Source organism: Erinaceus europaeus, chromosome 13 (genome assembly GCF_950295315.1).
Source record: "Erinaceus europaeus chromosome 13, mEriEur2.1, whole genome shotgun sequence".
Taxonomy (NCBI): domain Eukaryota; kingdom Metazoa; phylum Chordata; class Mammalia; order Eulipotyphla; family Erinaceidae; genus Erinaceus; species Erinaceus europaeus.
In genome coordinates, this window is record NC_080174.1 from 33,139,335 (window position 1) to 33,160,367 (window position 21,033).

The following is a 21,033-nucleotide window of genomic DNA, read 5'->3' on the forward strand; positions in this document are numbered from 1 at the left end:
TAAAAGACAACTTCTAATGTAGATAATAGTAGTAGCAGAGAAAGGAGAAATAAATATAAATACCAACTACACAGGAAGCAAATAGATACCAGGGATGCTACAGTGCACCCAATAGCTCTCCACATTGAAGACATATATGGATTAGAGATGAAGACTGGGAAGCATTTTTCAATGTGGGGGTACTTGGGAGCCTTAATACATAGGAATATATGTAGAGTAACGATGTAAAAAAATGTAAAGAATAATACTTGAATTCTTATTTCTAAAAATTGATGCCAAGATTAAAATTAGTCTCAAATTTTTGCCTAATGGATACAGGTTTTTTTTTTTTCAGTCTTTATTTATTGGATAGAGACAGCCAGAAGTCAAGAGAGAAAGGAGTGATAGAGAGAGACAGAGAGACACAGCTGCAGCCCTGCTTCACCATGTGCAGAGCTTTCCTCCTGCAGGTGGGGACCGGGGGCTTGAACCCGGGTCCTTGCACATTGTAACATGTGTGCTCAGGAAGGTGCACCACCACCTGGCCCATGGAATACAGGTTTTAAAAAGCCTGATAGAGGGGGTTGGGTGGTAATGCAGTGGGTTAAGTGCACATGGTGTGAAGCACAAGGACCAGTGTAGGATGATTCCAGCCCCCAGCTCTCTGGCTCCCCACCTGTAGTGGGGGGGGTCACTTCATGAGCAGTGAAGCAGGTCTGCAGGTGTCTTTCCCCCTCCCTTGTCTTCCTTTCCTCTCAATTTCTCTCCGTTCTATCCAGCAACAATAACAATAATAACAAGGGCAACAAAAATGGGGAAAAATGGCCTCCAGGAGCAGTGACTTTGTAGTGCAGGCACTAAGCCCCAGCAATAACCGTGGTGACCAAAAAAAAAAAAAAAAAAAAAAGCCTGATATATGTTAAATGGAATGTTTCTAGTTATTTTTTTTAAAATGTATTTCATTGTAAACCCCATCGAATTGATGTAATCTGGATCCCATTGTCAGTTTAGGAACCTGTGTGACCTCTGCATCGCTGTAGATCTGAGCTCACATTCTGTGGTCATGAGTAGGAATGTTCCAAGCTGCCCCAATATCAGGACCCATCTTCCTCAGGTGGAGCATAGAGTATGTTGTCCAACCTCCATTCAGAGGATGGAACACTAGCGTTTCTGAACAATTGAAGGTTTAGACTGGATAATTGTGCATTTGTCCTGCATTTAAGACATTTAGAACCCATATGGACAGAAGTTGAGAACTAAGGACAGAAAGGGTAAAACTTAGACAAAAAAGGGTATAACTTAGACTGGCTTTGTTGTATTGCACCAAAATAAAGGACTCTGGTGCAGAGTTTTCAGCCCTAGTTCATGATGGTGGAGGAGGACCTAGGCTGAAGGTGAGAGTATTTTGCAGTAAAACATGAAATTTTACACATGTATAAAAAATTGTATCTACTGTAAGCAGTATTCCTTCCAACTAATAAAACAACAACAATAAAAGAAATACAAAAGCATAAAATAAAAATTAGTAACATCTTTAGCCTCTACTCACTAGATGGCAGTAGCGCACCCATTCCTCCCTGGTGTGAAAGCCAAAGACATTAATAAATAAAAGTAAGGAATTAGGCACTGGCCCTTGGTTATTAAATACTGTTTTATACAACAGATTTATAAGTTATATGAACATTTAGTTTTCTATTTTAGTTTCCCCTTTGGTACCTAGCAGTCTTTTACCTCAAAACTAGGACTTGTTCCCATTTGATAAGCACCTTTTAGAACATTTTACTTTGTCTCACATTTCCATTTATTATATGTTTCTCTTTATGATGATAATGGGCACCTTAGGTTATTTTGGTAACTACTTTCAGGCATAATCCCCGAGTTTTTCATTTGACAGCTCATCTCATAAATCATTTTTCCCTATAGAAATATACTGTATGTATCAGTTAAATATAGCTTTGATAATTATTTTAATCTTAGATACATGCTGGTGAGTTTAATGAAATTAAAATGCATCTCTGCCTAATTACACAAAGGTGCATGCAGCCTGAAAGGATGTTTTTGTATTCTTGTTTATAGTTCAGCAAAATTCTGTATTTCAAGTTTGATAATTTATAAATACTTGCTTTTAAAAGTTCAAGTCTTATAAAATCTCATTATTTTAGAGATTATGAGTAAATATTTTTGATGTGATAAGCTATTTTTGAAGATTATTGCTAATTTAAATCCTTTCACAATTTAAAATGCTTAAAATGACTAAAGCAGACTAGTATCTTATTGCACATTTTAAAATTCTGTATTTTGTTATTTTTGTTACTTATCAAATATTTATTAAACATTTTGTAGACATTATCAGACACAGTTTTGGCTGGAGTGGGATTTCCATTTTAATAGCTATTAAAGGTATTTTATTCTCTGAACTTAATTTTATATCAATAATTGATGTTAAATTTACATCAATAATTGAAAACTGCTGAGTTTTAAAAATAAAAACATTTTTATCATCCGTCTCAATTCATTATCATAAAAATACTTTAAAATTCTCAAGAATACCGAATCTAGTCTTCAAAATATAAATGATTTGGAGTGTAGTGAGATGAAGAATGACTTAGCTTTTGAATTATTTCTATAAAAACAGAAGAGTTAGTATGTGCTATCTCATAAGACCCAACTGCGTCTTGATTCTCAGAAAGTAGAATATGAGAGATTTCCTTCTTATTATATAAATAATATATATTCTTCTAGAACTTATTATGTTTTATGAAATGTTGGTATGCATGAGACCCCTTCTGTTTCATTTGGTTTAAATCCCCCCTGCTTAACACTATTCTATTTACATAACCACTTCATTCTATTTACATAACCACTGTTAACAAGTTCCACCCTCCCTCCAGGGCATTTGTGGTTCAGTGATAGGATTCTCGCCTAAACTGCCCCCTCTTTGTCACACTCTGATTTTCACCAGTCACTTTTCTCTCCACCCTCTCTATGTCACATCCTGTTTCCACCCTACTTGGGAAGTATATATAAAGACAGCATTGTGAGTTTTAGAGTACTGTACTTTGAGTTTAACTTAGCCCGTCTTAGATTGTGCTGCGTCCTGCATGAATAAAGAGATATTGCCTACAACCCAACCATGAGTCCCTGGTCGTCTGTTAGCCGCCTGTGAAGCCAGCCCTTGCGAAAACAACCTAACCCGTCGAAAACAACAATGAAATATTTTAGAGCATTAATTTTTATAAATTTAATAATTAATATTGTCTTTGGTTTCCAAGTGGTATCATACTCATATACTTAGGTTAGGTGCAAATAGAGGTAAAGAATGATTTACAAGCATCATACTTCCTTGATAGAGGTTGTCCAGCATACTATATTAATACTTCTTTCTGTACTGTTTTCTACTCCTTATTACCATAAGGAGCCAAAAATATATGACATTTCTGTTATGCATTCTTTCTTTAAGAAAAATACATTTTTGGGAGTTGGGCTGTAGCGCAGTGGGTTAAGCGCAGGTGGCGCAAAGCACAAGGACCAGCATAAGGATCCCGGTTCGAACCCCGGCTCCCCACCTGCAGGGGGAGTCACTTCACATGCGGTGAAGCAGGTCTGTAGGTGTCTATCTTTCTCTCTTCCTCTCTGTCTTCCCCTCCTCTCTCCATTTCTCTCTGTCCTATCCAACAACGATAATAACCACAACAATAAAACAACAAGGGCAACAAAAGGGAATAAATAAAATAAAAATATATATAAAAAAAGAAAAATACATTTTTGAGGATCAGGTACTGGGTTAAGTGTAGGTATTACGAGGCACAAGGACCTGCACAAAGATCCCAGTTCAAGCCCCTGACTCCCCACCTTCTGGAACAGGTCTGCAGGTGTCTTGTCTTCCTCTCCCCTCTCAATTTCTCTGTGTCCTATCCAATAAAATGGAAAAAGGGGCCACAAGAAGCAGTGGATTCATAGTGCAAGCAGCAAGCCCTTGCAATAACCCTGGATGCAACAAAACAACTCATTTTTAACAGAGCTTTTAATTATTGACAACTAGAATAATGATATGTCGGCACTTAAGAGAGGTTGATTTTCTGTTTCTGAAAAAGGTAGTTTCAATTTTGTTGGGAATCGTATTGAATCTGGGTTGCTTTGAGTAGTATTGACATTATACAATATTCAGGCCTATCTGAACATGGTATATATTTTCATTTGTAGGTCACATTTAACTTTTTCAGTAGTATTTTGTGGTTTTCAGTATACTGTCCATTTCCTTGATCAAATTCATTCATTATTTTAGGAACTATTATAAATGGAAATTACTTTTTATATTTCTTTTTAAAAGTATTTTATTTATTTATTATTTTTAAAGATTTAAAAAATATTTATTCCCTTTTATTGCCCTTGTTTTAGTGTTGTAGTTATTATTGTTGTTATTGATGTTGTTGTTGTTAGATTGGACAGAGAGAAATGGAGAGAGGAGAGGAAGATAGATGGGAAGAGAAAGACACCTGCAGACCTGCTTCACTGCTTGTGAAGTGACTCCCCTGCAGGTGGGGAACCCAGGGCTTGAACCGGGATCTTTATGCTGGTCCTTAAGCTTAACCCGCTGCATCCAACTCCCTATTCACTTTTTCATGAAAGAGACACAGAGAAAAAGATACAGAAAAATGAGGACACTACTCAGCTCTGGCTTATGGTGATGCTGGGGATTGAACCTGGGATCTCAGAGCCTCAGGCATGAAAGTCTTTTGTATAACCATCATGCTGTTTCCACACCCCATTTTTTTTTTACATTTCTTTTGGGACTGTTCATTACTGATAAAAAGAAACATCTGACTTGTTTTATTGATGATTATTAAATTATTATGGGTAAATGCAACAAATGTTATATAAGAATTATCTTGTAAAAACTACAAATTACTACCGAGGGAACTTTAAGAAGACTAGATTTTCAGTGTTCATGAATTAGAATATTAAGTATTATTATTTATTTACTCCCCAGTTAGTTTGCTGATTCATTGCTCTTCTACCTTAAATCCTAGTAGTTTAGTTTTTATATAATTTGACAAGCTGATAACATACATTTTTTTGAACATAAGTGCTAGTGTAGCTAAGATAGTTTGGAGATAGAAAAGTTTGATAGACTTACAACCTATTTCTTTTTTTTTTTTTTTTTTTTTTAGTAGCAAAAGAGAAAATGTTGTCATCTCTTAGAACTGAGTAGCATTATATATATTTTTTTCCTTAACTATTCACTTGTTATTGGACATTTGAACCTAGCACAAGATGAATTAGAGTTTCTCTATTAAATTTGGCATCTTTAGTTACATGTATGGGGGACACTGATATGGACTATTACTCCAGACAATGATGACTAGAAATGAGAAAGACAATTCTCTCATTTGTGATGCAGAACTTGCAGCAGTATTTTGCTCAGCACCTCTGAAACTGAAAGTTTGGAAGGAGGTGCAAACAATACACAGCACCTCTGTTTAACAAAATGGAAAATAATCAAACACATCTTGCACACATAATTTATCCTTCTGAAACCTTTATATCTTCAGAGTTGCTACTGCTAACTGTAGGTTAGTGATTGTAGCTGTATTTTTTTTTTTAATTTAAAAAAGGATTAATTAACAAAACCATAGGGTAGGAGGGGTAAAACTCCACACAATTCCCACCGCCCAATCTCCATATCCCACCCCCTTCCCCGATAGCTTTCCCATTCTCTATCCCTCTGGGAGCATGGACCCAGGGTCATTGAGGGTTGCAGAAGGTAGAAGGTCTGGCTTCTGTAATTGCTTCCTCGCTGAACATGGGCGTTGACTGGTCGGTCCATACTCCCAGTCTGCCTCTCTCTTTCCCTAGTAGGATGGGTCTCTGGGGAAGCTGAGCTCCAGGACACATTGGTGGTGTCTTCAATCCAGGGAAGTCTGGCCGGCATCCTGATGACACCTGGAACCTAGTGACTGAAAAGAGAGTTAACATACAAAGCCAAAGAAATTGTTGAGCAATCATGGACCCAAAGCTTGGAAAAGTGGAGAGGAAGTATTAGGGAGGTACTCACTGCAAACTCTAGTATACTTCTGCTTTCTTACTTTGGTGCCATACTCCAAACTCAGTCAATTTCTGCTTTGCGTTTCTACTTCTTCTTTTTTTTTTTTTTTTCCATGCATAACATTCCCCAGATTCCCATTTAGCAATACAACCCCCACTATTTCATTCATCATTTTTCATGGACCTGTATTCTCCCCACCCACCCACCCACCCCAGAGTCTTTTACTTTGGTGTAATACTCCAATTCCATTTCAGGTTCGACTTGTGTTTTCTTTTCTAATCTTGTTTTTCAACTTCGGCCTGAGAGTGAGATCATCCCATATTCATCCTTCTGTTTCTGACTTATTTCACTCAACATGATTTTTTCAAGGTCCATCCAAGATCGGCTGAAAACGGTGAAGTCACCATTTTTTTACAGCTGAGTAGTATTCCATTGTGTATATATACCACAACTTGCTCAGCCACTCATCTGTTGTTGGACACCTGAGTTGCTTCCAGGTTTTGGCTATTACAAATTGTGCTGCCAAGAACATATGTGTACACAGATTTTTTTGGATGGATGTGTTGGGTTCCATAGGATATATCCCAAGGAGGGGAATTGCAGGGTCATAGGGTAAGTCCATTTCTAGCCTTCTGAGAGTTCTCCAGACTGTTCTCCACAGAGGTTGGACCAATTGACATTCCCACCAGCAGTGTAGGAGGGTTCCTTTGACCCCACATCCTCTCCAGCATTTGCTGCTGTTACCTTTTCTGATTCTCACAGGAGTGAAGTGATATCTCATTGTTGTCTTGATTTGCATTTCTCTGACAATCAGAGACTTGGAGCATTTTTTCATGTGTTTCTCAGCCTTTTGGATCTCTTCTGTGGTGAATATTCTGTCCAATTCCTCCCCCCATTTTTGGATGGGGTTATTTGTTGTCTTGTTGTTGAGTCTGGTAAGCTCTTTATATATGTTGGTTATTAAACTCTTATCTGATGTATGGCATGTAAAGATCTTCTCCCATTCTGTGAGGGGTCTCTTGATTTGGGTAGTGGTTTCTTTTGCTGTGAAGAAGCTTTTTAATTTGATGTAGTCCCATAGGTTTATACTTGCCTTAGTCTTCCTTGTAATTGGATTCGTTTCATTGAAAATGTCTTTTAAAATTTATGCGGAAAAAAGTTCTTCCAATATTTTCCTCTAAGTATCTGATAGTTTCTGGTCTAACATCCAAGTCCTTGATCCACTTGGAATTTACTTTTGTATTTGGTGAAATACAGTGATTCAGCTTCATTCTTCTGCATGTTTCAACCCATTGTTTCCAACACCATTTGTTGAAGAGACTCTGCTTTCCCCATGTAATAGTCTGGGCCCCTTTGTCAAAGATTAGATGTCCATAGGTGTGGGGCCTCATTTCTGGGCTCTCAATTCTATTCCACTGGTCAGTGTGTCTGTTCATGTTCCAGTACCAAGCAGTTTTGATGACAATGGCCCTATAATATAGTTTGAGATCTGGCAGTGTGATGCCTCCGGTTCTGTTCTTTTTTCTCAAGATTGTTTTGGCAATTCTAGGTCTTTTCTGGTTCCAGATAAACATTTGTAGCATTTGTTCTATTCTCCTAAACAATGTGCTTGGGATCTTGATGGGGATAGCATTAAATTTGTAGATGGCTCTGGGTAATATATTTATTTTGATGATGTTAATTCTTCCAACCCATGAGCATGGAATATCTTTCCACTTCTTTGTGTCTTTTTCAATTTCTTTGAGTAGTGACTCATAATTTTCAGTATACAAGTCTTTCACTTCTTTGGTTAGGTTTATTCCTAGATATTTTATTGTTTTTGTTGCTATAGAAAAAGGAACTGATTTCTGGATTTCAATTTCTTCTAAGTATTTGCATAGAGGAATGCCACTGACTTTTGAATGTTAATTTTATAGCCTGACACATTACTGTATTGCCTGATGATTTCCAAAAGCTTTTTGCTAGATTCCTTAGGTTTTACCATGTATACTATCATGTCATCTGCAAATAAGGAGAGTTTGACTTCTTCTCTTCCAATCTGTATTCCTTTAATTCCTTGCTCCTGCCTGATTGCTATGGCAAGAACTTCCAACACTATGTTGAATAGTAATGGTGATAGTGGGCAGCCCTGTCTAGTACCTGATCTGAGGGGAAATGCTTCCAGTTTTTCACCATTGAGTATGATGTTGGCTGTAGGTTTGCTATATATAGACTCCACTATCTTCAGGAATTTTCCATCTATTCCTATTTTTTGTAGTGTTTTGATCATAAAGGGATGTTGTATTTTGTCAAAGGCTTTCTCTGCATCTATTGATATGACCATGTGGTTTTTGGTCTTGCTTTTGTTGATGTGGTGGATCACATTGATTGATTTACGTATATTAAACCAACCTTGCATGCCTGGGATAAACCCCACTTGGTCATGATGAACAATCTTTTTGATATACTGCTGTATCCGGTTGGCTAGAATTTTGTTCAATATTTTCGCATCTATGTTCATCAGAGATATTGGTCTGTAGTTTTCTTTTTTGGTTGTGTCCCTGTCTGCTTTTGGTATCAGGGTGATGTTGGCTTCATAGAAGCTGGCAGGGAGTATTCCAGTGTCTTCAATCTTCTGGAAGACTTTTAAAAGTAGAGGTATTAGTTCTTCTTTGAAAGTTTTGTAGAATTCATTTGTAAAACTATCTGGTCCAGGACTTTTATTTTTGGGAAGATTTTTGATAACTGTTTCAATTTCATTAGCTGTGATGGGCCTGTTCATGTTATCCACTTCCTCTTTACTTAGTTTTGGAAGTTGGTAGTTATCTAGGAAATCATTCATTTCTTCCAGGTTCTCTAACTTGGTGGCATATAGTTGTTCATAGAAGCCTCGCATGATATGTTGAATTTCTGCAGTGTCTGTTGTGATATATTCTCTTTTATTTACTATCCGATTTATTTGGGTCTTCTCCCTTTTTTGTTTTGTGAGTCTGGCTAAAGGTTTGTCGATTTTGTTTACTCTTTCGAAGAACCAACATTTACTTTCATTGATCTTTTGTATGGTTTTCCTATTCTCAATGTTATTTATTTCTGCCCTAACTTTAGTAATTTCTGTCCTTCTGGTTGCTTTAGGGTTCCTTTGTTGTTCTTCTTCTAGGTCTTTAAGATGTGCAATCAGGCTGTTTATTTGTGCCTTTTCTTGTTTCCTAATGTGTACTTGTATAGCTATGAACTTCCCTCTTAGGACTGCTTTAGCTGTGTCCCAAATATTTTGATAGCTTGTGTCTTCATTTTCATTGAACTCTCGAAACATTTTGATTTCTTCCTTGATTTCCTCTTTGACCCAGAAGTTGTTAAGAAGTGTACTGTTGAGCTTCCACATTTTGGCACTGTTACTAATCTTTTGTTGATTGTTAAGTGTTAGTTTAATTCCACTGTGGTCTGAGAAGATGCTTGGGATGATTTCAGTGCACTTGAATAGGCTGATGCTGTCTTTGTGGCCTAACATATGGTCTATCCTTGAGAATGATCCATGTGGATTTGAGTAAAATGTGTATTCCAGTTTCTTGGGATGAATGACTCTGAAAATGTCCAATAGTTCTAGGTTATCTATCTCTTCATTTAGCTCCCTTATGTCTTTACTGATTTTCTTCCTGGATGATCTGTCAAGTTGAGATAGTGGGGTGTTGAAGTCCCCTACTATGATTGTGTTACTGTTAATATATTGCTGTAGCTCTTTCAGTAGAAGTTTGATGTATTTAGATGGCTTCTCATTGGGTGCATAGATATTAATAATTGTTAAGTCCTCTTGATTGACTGATCCCCTGAGCATTAAGTAGTGTCCATTCCTATCTTTTTTAATCTTATCTATTTGAAAGTCTATCATGTCAGATATGAGAATAGCTGTTCCTGCCCTTTTTTGTGGGCCATTGGCTTGAATGATAGTTTTCCATCCTTTCACTTTAAGTCTGTGTTTCTCTTGTTGCATTAGGTGAGTTTCCTGTAGACAACATATTGTTGGGTTGTGTTTTCTGATCCATCTTCCTACTCTGTGTCTTTTAATAGGTGAATTCAGGCCATTCACATTTATTGATATCAAAGATTGAAGATATTTTGACGCCATTCTTGTAGAGTTTTAGAGTGTTTTGATATATGTTCTATTTGTGGTGGTCTGGTTGTTTATAGGAAACCTTTCAGAACTTCTTTCAAGGCAGGCTTGGTGATGGTTGCTTCCTTCAACTGTTGCTTGTCTGAGAAGGTTTTGATGCTTCCATCTAGTCTGAATGACAATCTAGCAGGATATAGTATTCTTGGCTGAAAGCCTTTCTCATTGAGCACTCGATAGATATCTTGCCATTCTCTTCTGGCCTGTAGTGTTTGTATGGAGAAGTCTGTTGCTAATCTTATGGGTTTTCCTTTGTAGGTGACTCTTTGTTTTTCTCTTGCAGCCTTGAGGATCCTTTCTTTATCCTTATTCCTTTCCAATCTAAGTATGACATGTCTTGGTGTCTTTAGGTCTGGGTTAATTCTGTTTGGGACCCTCTGGGCTTCTTGAATCTTTATGTCTTTGGTGTTATCTAGACTAGAGAAATTTTCAGCTATTATGGCCTGGAGAACGCTTTCTTCCTCCCCTTCTCTTTCTTCCTCTGGTAAGCCAATAATGCGTATATTGTTTCTTTTGAAGTCATCCCATAGGACTCTGTTGTTGTTTTCAGCATCTCTTAATCTCTTTTTGAGATCTTTTACTTCTTCTTTAGTTGTCTCTAATTCATCCTCAATCTTGCTAATTCTGTCTTCAGCCTCATTGATTCTATTCTCTCTGCCCTCTACTGCTTTCTGGAGTTCATCTATTTTGTTGCCCTGCTCTGATACTGTGTTAGCTTGTTCAGCTAGTTGCCTTCTTAGCTCAGCAATTTCAGCTTTCAGCTCTCTAATAACCATGAGATTATTAGAATTTTCTTCCATATTCTCATTTGTTGTTCCTGCAGTTCTGATTACAATTTTTTCAAATTCTTTACTCACTCCTGTTATTATTTCCTTAGCTAATGTTTGGATGTTGAACTCGTTGTTTTGTGCTTCGCCCTCTGGAGGACTTTTAGCTGGACTCTTGTCCTGGTTCGAGTCTCCATTATTTTTTCTTGTTGTTTTAACCATTTTATATAAGTTAACAGTTTTTTCAATCCCTAAGTTGGAGTTCAGTGGTGTAAAAGCCTTTTTTTTTTTTTTCCCCCTGTAGGCTATGGTAGCCTGAGGGCTTTTAAACTATGAATAGGCTTCTTGGCTTAATCAATGACTCTTGACCAAGAGATAAAGCAGGGTGTGGCAGAGATAATCCAGCGGTTATGCAAAGAGACTTTCACAGCCCTTCAGCTATGCCACCGAGGTATAGGTCTTCTCCTGAGTTTCCAGGTTACATCTCTGTGCCCTGGTGTCCCTCCCTGTTGCTGCTCCAGATTCTGAGGTTAGTAGCAATGGAGACTCAGAGTTGTACTTGGTGAGTCTCTGGGGAGTCCTTTCCTCCCTTCAGCTGTCCCCTTGTTGGTGGAGCAGACTGGAGGTGGTGTCTCCACTGACAAACTGTTGAACTGTTAGCATTCACTTAATCTCTCCTTAGGCCCCTCTCTCCTCTCTGTCACCAGCCATGCGTGTTTGTACTCACAGGTGATTTACTGGGTTTCTGTGGTCATTCTAGTCCTGTCTTGTTTCGGTCCGGGTGGTCTCCTTTGGTATTCCTAGTTGATCCGGGAGAGGAGAGGATAGGAGAGAAAGCGATCAGACTTACAACCTATTTCTATAATAAACTTACTATAGAACACCAATATTTACGGCAGAGTGCTGGTAGCAGAAGGAAACACTCTTATTGGTGAGGGTAGATATTTATCTATAAAAGTAACTTATTATGTGATAAAGATGCAGTGTGGAAATGTGACACACATATACAGTGCAGTACTACCCAGCCTTATAAAAAGAAGGAAATCTTGTTACTTGTGATAACTTGTATGAACCTGTAGCAAACTGCTAAGTGAAATGAGCCAGACATAGAAAGACAAATACTTTATTATTTTACATAAATATTTGGAGTTCAAAAAGTCGAACTTGTTGTGTCCTGGGTGGTAGCAACCAGGTAGAGCATATGTGCTCAAAGGCCTAAATTTATGCCCCCAATTACCACTTGCAAAGTGAAAAAGCATCACAAGAACTGAAGAAGTGTTGCAGGTGTCTCTATCTGTCTCTTTTATATTCTCATACTCTTGATTTTTCTGTCTCCATACACAAATAATAATGTTTTTAATAAAAAAAAAAAAGCTAGGGGCTGGGGGGTGGTTTGAGTGCACATAGTATGAAGTGCAAGGAACTGCTCTGGGATCCCGGTTTGAGTCCCTGGCTCACCACCTGCGGGGGGTGGGGAGATCACTTCACAGTCAGTAAAGCACATCTGCAGGTGTCTATCCTTCTTTCTCCTTGTCTGTCTCTCCACCCCCTCTCAATTTCTTTCTGTTCTGTCCAATAAAAAAAAAAATGGCTACTTAGGGCAGTGGATTCATTATGCCGGCAACACGCCCCAGTGATAACCCTGAAGGAATAATAATAATAATAATAATAAGCCAAGCTCATTATAACATATGGTGACTGCAATGGCTAAGGTAGTGGGGGAGAGACTGATCAAAGGTTAGTTAACAGCTTTAGTTATCAGATCAGTAAGTTTTGAAGACATACAGTATGTGACTCAATAATGGTCTGTCTGCTTTAAATTTGCTAAGGGAATAGATCTTAAATGTTCCTGCCAATGGAGAGGTTGATATGATCTGTTAATTAGCTTGGTAGTGGTAATAGTTTTACAATATATTCAAAACATCAAATTGTGTACCTTAAATTTTTTACTGGCAAACAAGGGTCTGCATGCTTAGAAAGAGAAAAGAAAAAGAAAAAAAAGTCATCCAAAGTGGGTAGATATTTAGCAATACTCACTAGTTAAAAATAAAAGTTATATTCCAACTAACTCCATCAGGACCTGGAAAGTGCAGAGGAAAGAAAGGAAGGACACTTGGAAGTGATAGGTATGGGTGTTACTTGAAGAGAAGGCAGAAAGAATGGGGGTGGATATATATATGGAGAGAGAGATATGATTATAGAAATAACCCGTATCTGCAAGCTTGGGAGAAATACTGTAGCTTCCAATGGAGGGAATCGGGTTACTGAACTTTGGTGGTGGGAATGGTACAGAATTATAACCCTGCTATCTTATAATTTTGTAAATCAATATTAAGTCATTAATAAAATTAAAAAATAAGTTAAAAGCTATATTCATATAAGTAAATTCATATAATTAAATCAATAATAAGTCATTAATAAAATTAAAAAATAAGTTAAAAGCTATATTCATATAAGTAAACAGTATTAATAAAAGTAGTTGAGGTCATGTTAAGTAAGCAGTTAATTTTTAGCTTATTTTCATTTTTTATTGCCATTAGAGTTATTGCTGGGGCTTTGTGCCAGCATAGAAATTCACTGCTCCCAGTGGCCATTTTTTCCATATATATATATATATATATATATAATTAAACAGAGAGAAACTGAGATGGGAGGGGGTTGATAGAGAGTAAGGAAGTTAGGTACGTACAGACCTGCTATAGTGCTACGCTAAGTGCCCTCCCTCTGCAGGTGGAGAATAGAGGCTCCAACCTGGTCATTGTGCATGGTAACATGTGTGTCTAACTGGGTGTGCCACCACCTGGCCCCCAAATTTTAGCTTATTAACTATTTTATCATTTTCATTCACTTTAGAAATATAAACCTGGCCGATGTGATGACATTTTAAAATGGAAGCCTCCGAGTCTAAATTCTGTGGATTTTCGACTAAAGATAACAAGAATGGGAGGAGAAGGGTAAGTATGAACATTTATTATTTATTTATGATCTTTACATGAAATATTACTTTATAAACGTCACTGTTTATAGGTTTTTTTTTTAACATATACTTTATTTTGCAATGTATTCTCTACCTCTCATACCTATACACTACATAGGCCATTCCTTTGCCCTCCTATAGCTACCACTTTGTAGTGTCCTTTAAATTTATTTAAATCTAAGGAATAGTTATTTCTAATGTAACAGTAAATGTTAAAAGGGAGCATAGATTTTACTTGAGTGTAATTCTGTCAATGAAATATAAATGTAAGATATGCTCACTATGTCATAATAAATATGCTTAAATAATTCAGTTTTAGTTTGATGGTGTCAGCTTTTATGTTTTCATTTATACAACAGGCACATATATGTCTTTTCTATGGTAAGATTTAAAAATGCATTTCATTAATACTTTTCATAGTGTTGGTTAAATGTTGAGTTTTTTCACTTATGGTTCTTCTTCCTTTTTGACTTTATCAGCTGTGACTTTTTAAAATTAGACATGCTTGAAAATGGATATTTTCATTGTGTTTCCAAAGTCTTCTTTTATCTTCACTTTTTTTCTACAAAGTTTATAGCATGTTATCTTAATAAATATAGTATAATAAAGTAAAACATTTTTAGTCACAGAAACCATAAAGAGAAAATAAATAATATAACACTGATAAAGGGAGTAAAGTTTAAAGTATATATGAAATCCCTTTTTATTTGATAAAGCAGATACTTTTTCTTCTTTAAATGTAACAGAATAAAGGATGTGTGATCAGTTATGAATCCAGACTCCATAAGATTAAAATATTCTAAGAGACTACATTTTCTTTTTTATGTAAGAAAGGATTAATTAACAAAACCATTAACTCCACACAATTCCCACCACCCAATCTCCATATCCCACCCCCTCCCCTGATAGCTTTCCCATTCTCTATCCCTCTGGGAGCATGGACCCAGGGTCATTGTGGGTTGCAGAAGGTAGAAGGTCTGGCTTCTGTAATTGCTTCCCCACTGAACATGGGCGTTGACTGGTCGGTCCATACTCCCAGTCTGCCTCTCTCTTTCCCTAGTAGGATGGGTCTCTGGGGAAGCGGAGCTCCAGGACACATTGGTGGGGTCATCAGTCCAGGGAAGCCTGGCCGGCATCCTGATGGCATCTGGAACCTGGTGACTGAAAAGAGAGTTAACATACGAAGGCAAACAAATTGTTGAGCAATCATGGACCCAAAGCTTGGAATAGTGGAGAGGAAGTGTTAGGGGGGTACTCACTGCAAACTCTAATGTACTACTGCTTTCAGGTATATATTTTGCAGTAGTTTACAGATACGTGTGAACATATGCTCTCTCTCACAGAAACATGTATATCTAGGTTTGGGGACTTTGTTAGAAAGTGAACTACCTGAGATGGAATTAGAGTATACTATGAAAGGAAAGGTCTCACCCGAGTAATGAAGCTGAAGGGTTGTCATTCCACACGTGAAGTCTCTGGACACAGTCTGAAGTGAAGCATGTTGAGGTGGCAATCGTTGCGTTGGTTAGGTTGTGATCGGCGGATGCAATGTTATTTGATATGGATTGGGAGATGCATACGGGAAAGTGGGCCCTATCCAAGGGTTCTAGGACTGGGGGAAGTAGGGGCTCTATAGTGGAGATATGAGGTTCCTGCTGTCTTAGGGTTCAAAAAGACAATCGATAGTTAATGTTATCATCACGTTAATTGGTAATTGGGTTAACTTTGAAAAGTCCTTTTGTTAGGGTTTGCTGTACAGTACCCAGTATCTTGTATATAGCTGTGCTATTGGTTGCTTCTGATCTACTTGGTCTAGGATTTTGAGAGAGTCTGCATATCAATTACACAGCCTATATATTAAAAAGATTCAGTTTGTGTTTTGAAAAACTTTGAGACATACAATTAATTTCCCCCTCTCATGTTAATTAATTAGTGATTTATATGACTACATTTTACTAGGAGTGTACATAAATTCCCACCACCAAAAGACCATGACCCATCCCTCCCACCCACTTCCACCCCCCACTGGCCCAGGAAGCTGCATGTCTACCCCTTACCACAGGGTTTTTACTTTGGTGCCCTACTTACAATTTGATCAGGTCCTGCTTTTAATTTCCCTTTTAGTTCTTCTTCCTCAACTTCTGTTGATGAGTGGGATCATCCCATACTCATCTTTATCTTTCTGACTTAGCTCACTTAACATAATTCCTTCTAGCTCTGTCCAAGATGGGTCAGAGAAGTTGGGTTCATTGTTCTTGATAGCTGCAGAGACTACATTTTCAAACAAAGAATACTATGCAGTGTGATGAGTCCTAGGTGAAAATCCTGGTTCTCGCTCTCCCCCCATTCCTCTCTTAAATAAATAAATAAATATAGAAAAAGAATGTAATAGAGCATAACTGCTACACTAAATAATACCAAAAGTTGTATAAGAGAAGTATCATCAGTGACCAAGAAAATGTAGTCTACTATATATATTTTTTAATTTTTTAAAATTTTATTGATTTAATAATGATCGGCAGGAATGTAGGGTAAGAGGGGTACAATTCCACTCAATTCCCACTGTCAGAATTCCATATCCCATCTCCTCCATTGACAGCTTTCTTATTCTTTATCCCTTTGGGAATATGGACTCAAGGTCATTATGGGGTACAGAAGGTGAAAGGTCTCACCTCCATAATTCCTTCTCTGCTGGACGTGGTCGTTGGCAGGCTGATCCATACTCCCCATCCTGTTTCTGTCTTCCCATAGTGGGCCAGGGCTCTGGAGAGGTGGGGTTCCAGGACACATTGATGAGGACATCTGCCCAGAGAAGTCAGATTGGTGTCATGGTAGCATCTGCAACTTGGTTGCTGAAAAAGCATTAAGATATATAGGGTTGACATCCCATGCCTGGTGTCTCTGGACATAAGATGAAGTGGAACATGTCGAGGTGGTACTGATTGCATTGATTTGGTTGAGATCAACAGATGCAGTATCAAATAGTATGGATACTATGGAAGCAAGAAAAAAAACACGTCACACCCCAGAGGTTTCATGACTGGGAGAAATGTGGGTTTTACAAAAGAATGGGGAAGGTTTCTTCTGTATTAGGGTTTAAGAAGGCAACAGATAGTTATTGTTATAACCAAGTTATTTGTGAACTTATTCCACCTTGAAAATCCCATGGTTAGCATTTGCGGTATCATGCAAGACCTCACCAGAATTTATGTCATTTAATGCTATCTGCAAATAGCTGCATCTTATATAGTGATACAGCCTGTTGCTTCTGGTCTCCCTGATCTAAGATTATTTAATATTTCAAAGAAAAAGTTATTATTAGAAATGTATTCACAATTTAAGCCTACTGTTAAAATTCAATCAGATTACCAAGTACTTAGATTGAAGGAAATATATACTGGGTCTATGCATCAATGTATTTTCCCTCTATCATATGGACTATATAGTGATTTATGAGATTATATGTTGATGGGCGTGTATATTAATATCATTCATGCCATCAAAGGTCTATGTCCGTACCCCCACCCCCCTGTAGTAAAGCTGGAAATCTACCTCCTCTTCCCCCAGAGGTTTTTTTTTTTTTTTTTTACTTTGGTGCAATACTCCAAACTCAGTTTCTGCTTTGCATTTCCCTTTCTCTTCTTTCTCAATATCTGTTTATGAATGGCATTATTCTATACTCATCTTTCTCTTTGTGACTTATCTCAGTTAACATAATTCCTTCTAGCTCCAACTAGGATAGGTCAGAATAAGTGGGTTCATTACTGTTAATAGCTGAGTAGTAGTCCATTGTGTAGGTACACAACAACTTTCTTAGCCATTCCTCTGTTGTTGGGCACCTGGGTTGTTTCCAGGTTTTGACTATTATGAATTGTGCTGTTATGTACATGGTTATACACATACCTTTTTGAATGAGTATGCTTGATTCCTTAGAATAAATGTATATCTTAAGGAATATTATATTATATATATATATGAGAGGAATCATTGGGCAATAAAGAAGGTCCGTTTCTAGCCTTGTGAGGGTTCTCCAGACTGCTCTTCACAGAGATGGGACGAGTTTACCTTCCTACCAGTGGTGCAGGAAGGGTCCTTTGTCCCCACAACCTCTCCAGCGTTTGTTGTTGCTGTCATTTTTGATGTTATGATATTCTCACGGGGTTGAAGTGGTATCTCAGTGTTGTCTTCATTTGCATTTTTCTGACAATCAGTGTCTTGGAGCAATTCTTCATATGTCTGTTAGCCTTTTGTATTTCCTCTGTAGTGAATATTCTGTTCATATCCTCTCCCCACTAAGAAAATCATTACCAATAAAAAGAACATCATTACCAATCTTATCAGTATTTATCCAGAAATTTTATAGGTCTTATAATTTGGCTAAATACTGATATAAATATCAATGTCAGTTAATGATCAGTTGATAGCAGTATAACATTATATTGATATTGTTAATAATTTAGGAGAACTACCCCAAATCAGTACAAGTATATTATATGTGTATTATATGTGTATTAAACTATGTATATTAAAGTAGAACTCTGGCATGTTACATTTTTAAAAAAATATTTTGGAGAGAGAAAAGAGAAAGTTAGAGGGAAGGAGAGATAGAGAGAGGGGGAGAGAGACAACTGCAGCACTATTTTAACACTTGTAAAGCTTCCTTATTCAGTTAGGGACCAGTGGCTTGAGGCTGTGTCTGTCCAGGGAAGTCTGGTTGGCTTCATGGTAGCATCTGGAACTGGTGGCTGAAATGAGAGTTAACATATAAAGCCAAACTAATTGTTGACTAATCGTGAACCTAAAGGCTAGAACAGTACAGTTGAAGAGTTGGGGGGAGGGGATATCTCCGTTTTGTAGATACCTAGTAGTCATATTTTAGTTATATTCCAAAGGACTTGTGGCTATACTAGTTTTGTTGTTGTTGTTGTTGTTTTCCCTGAGCCTGAAATCTGCTATGCAGGTAGGTCCAAGTTCTTGTCTGGGGAGATGATGTCATGACTGGAAAAAGGACCAGAAAGCTGGATCAGGGAAGAGAGTAGCTCCCAAATATGGGAAAGGGATATAAATATTGTTGACTGTAAACCCCATCGATTTATGTATCTTTTAAATAGTTTTTGGTATTTATGTTTTATTTATATAGTTAGTTTTTTTTTTTAACCATTATTTACACTCTGGTAATTTTGACAGTTATTCCATTCCTCAACCCTTGCGTTGACAATTTTTCTTCATAGTTTGTCCATTTTAATACATATTTTTTAAAGTATTAAGCTTATTTATTTTTCTTCCTAAGCAGGAACCTTTGTATTATGATCTAAATTGCAAAATATTGTATTAATTATGTTAAGAAATAAAAAGCTGTGTCATAACAGTTGCCACTAGTGGATTTTTTACTATCTTAAAAGTTAATTCACAATGATAGTTCTATTCTACTTATGTTTAAAAAAAGGTTATACAGTATATAAAGACTTCCTTTTTGCTTTTAGAAGCTTAGCAATGCCTTTAGATTATTTTTAGAAAAATAATTTTATTTTTAAAAATGTTTCTATTGTTTCATAAGGGAGAGGTGTTTTCCACGACACTGTATTAATGAAGCTGTAGTACAATGTTTTATATAATTATGGGTGAAATTTTAAAAATTAACTATTTATTACAGTTATTAGGGTTTAGTATTTATGAAGTTGCCATATATTGCTAAACACCTATGTTTAATTTTTATTTTGTATTATAAAGCATAAATGCAGAAAGATATTAGCATATTCACTTCTGTAAAGCTCTCAGTGATTGAAATAAATTAATAGCATTTATTAAAATAGTTATAAATAATTATTAATAAAAAATTACTCCTAGCGTTTGCTGTATGTTCTGAGCCAAGCCATTTAGTTTGATTTAAAGAGTTAATTATGAGAAGATATTTAATATCCTCTAGCATATGACAGCTTCAAAATATAAATATGGTAATTTATTATAAAAAGAAGAAAGCTAGGGCACATCATTGTTAATGCAGTCCTTTTATCTCTGGAAAATGGAACTCATATTAAGCTTCAAGTCTCAAGGGAGTTAATATGGGGGGAGGGTATGGAAAGAGCTCATTTTGTTCTTTGTGTCCATGAAAAAGTATCTTAGAAAACTAGATTTTTAAGTGTTGAATAATAGGATAGTAGGAACAATTATGATTTGTAAGGCAACATGTATTGAGGATGTTCATAGTTGCTTTTAATACCTTATTTTATTAAAATGGCACCTGTTATTTATGATGCTTATTTAAACATGTATACTTAATAGTAGATCCTAGTGTACAATAGCAGTTTAAACTTTAGAATTTTGCAGTGTCCATGTATTATACTAACATTACCTAAAGTAAACACTACAGACTTTTTATTAGACTTAGGTTAAGTTACAACCATGTATTCTTTTAATTAGAAACCTCTTATCTGGAAGTTTTATATACAGCTTGGAGATAGATTATATTCATGTTGTTTAACAATTAATTGCAGTTTTTAGAATGTTTTCAATCATCAAGGAAATGTGTGTGTATATATATATATATATATTTCATTTTCACTTAATTATATAAAAATGATTATCTAAGTTACATGTATGTTAGCATGTTAGCATTAAGAATATATTTGTGACCATTATGTGTTTACATGCTTTACATATCAAGGTAGAGCTGAAATATTTAGTATTTTTTTAAATTACTTAGATATTTAAATATGACCTTATTATAAAAAGTATGAAACATATCACATGTCCTCAAGGGAGTTCAGAATAAAATAACTGTAAATTGCATGAATTCATTACTAAGAAACAAAGACCCATATTCATCTTTTTCAGAATCTAATTTATGAAAAAAGAAAAAATAGATTATCCTACTTGCCTTCTATTTACTTTTAGACTTTTAGCATAATAAGTAGCAGTTATAACTGATTATAACCATTTGGAAAGTCTGTATTGAAAAGCGTCTATGTGCAAACCACGTACTTGGATGCTAGTATAGAACATGAAATAAACTCATTTCTGAAGGTGAGTATCTTGGATGATGAGACAGATTTAGGTAAATATCATTGTGATAGATGCTATACTGTCATTGTGAATATAGTACTATGGGAACTGAGATAGT

The 21,033-nt window shown here is 36.4% G+C and overlaps 1 protein-coding gene across 2 annotated transcripts in view; it reads left to right on the forward strand.

Moving 5' to 3' along the window:
• Window positions 1-21,033, forward strand: part of RNGTT (RNA guanylyltransferase and 5'-phosphatase) — a 301,664-nt gene that overhangs the window by 142,287 nt on the left and 138,344 nt on the right. For both annotated transcript variants that reach the window (XM_060205495.1, XM_007533539.3), the window contains one exon: window positions 13,790-13,890. In XM_060205495.1, coding sequence (XP_060061478.1) covers window positions 13,790-13,890 — 101 coding nt within the window. The remainder of the gene's footprint in view (window positions 1-13,789; window positions 13,891-21,033) is intronic.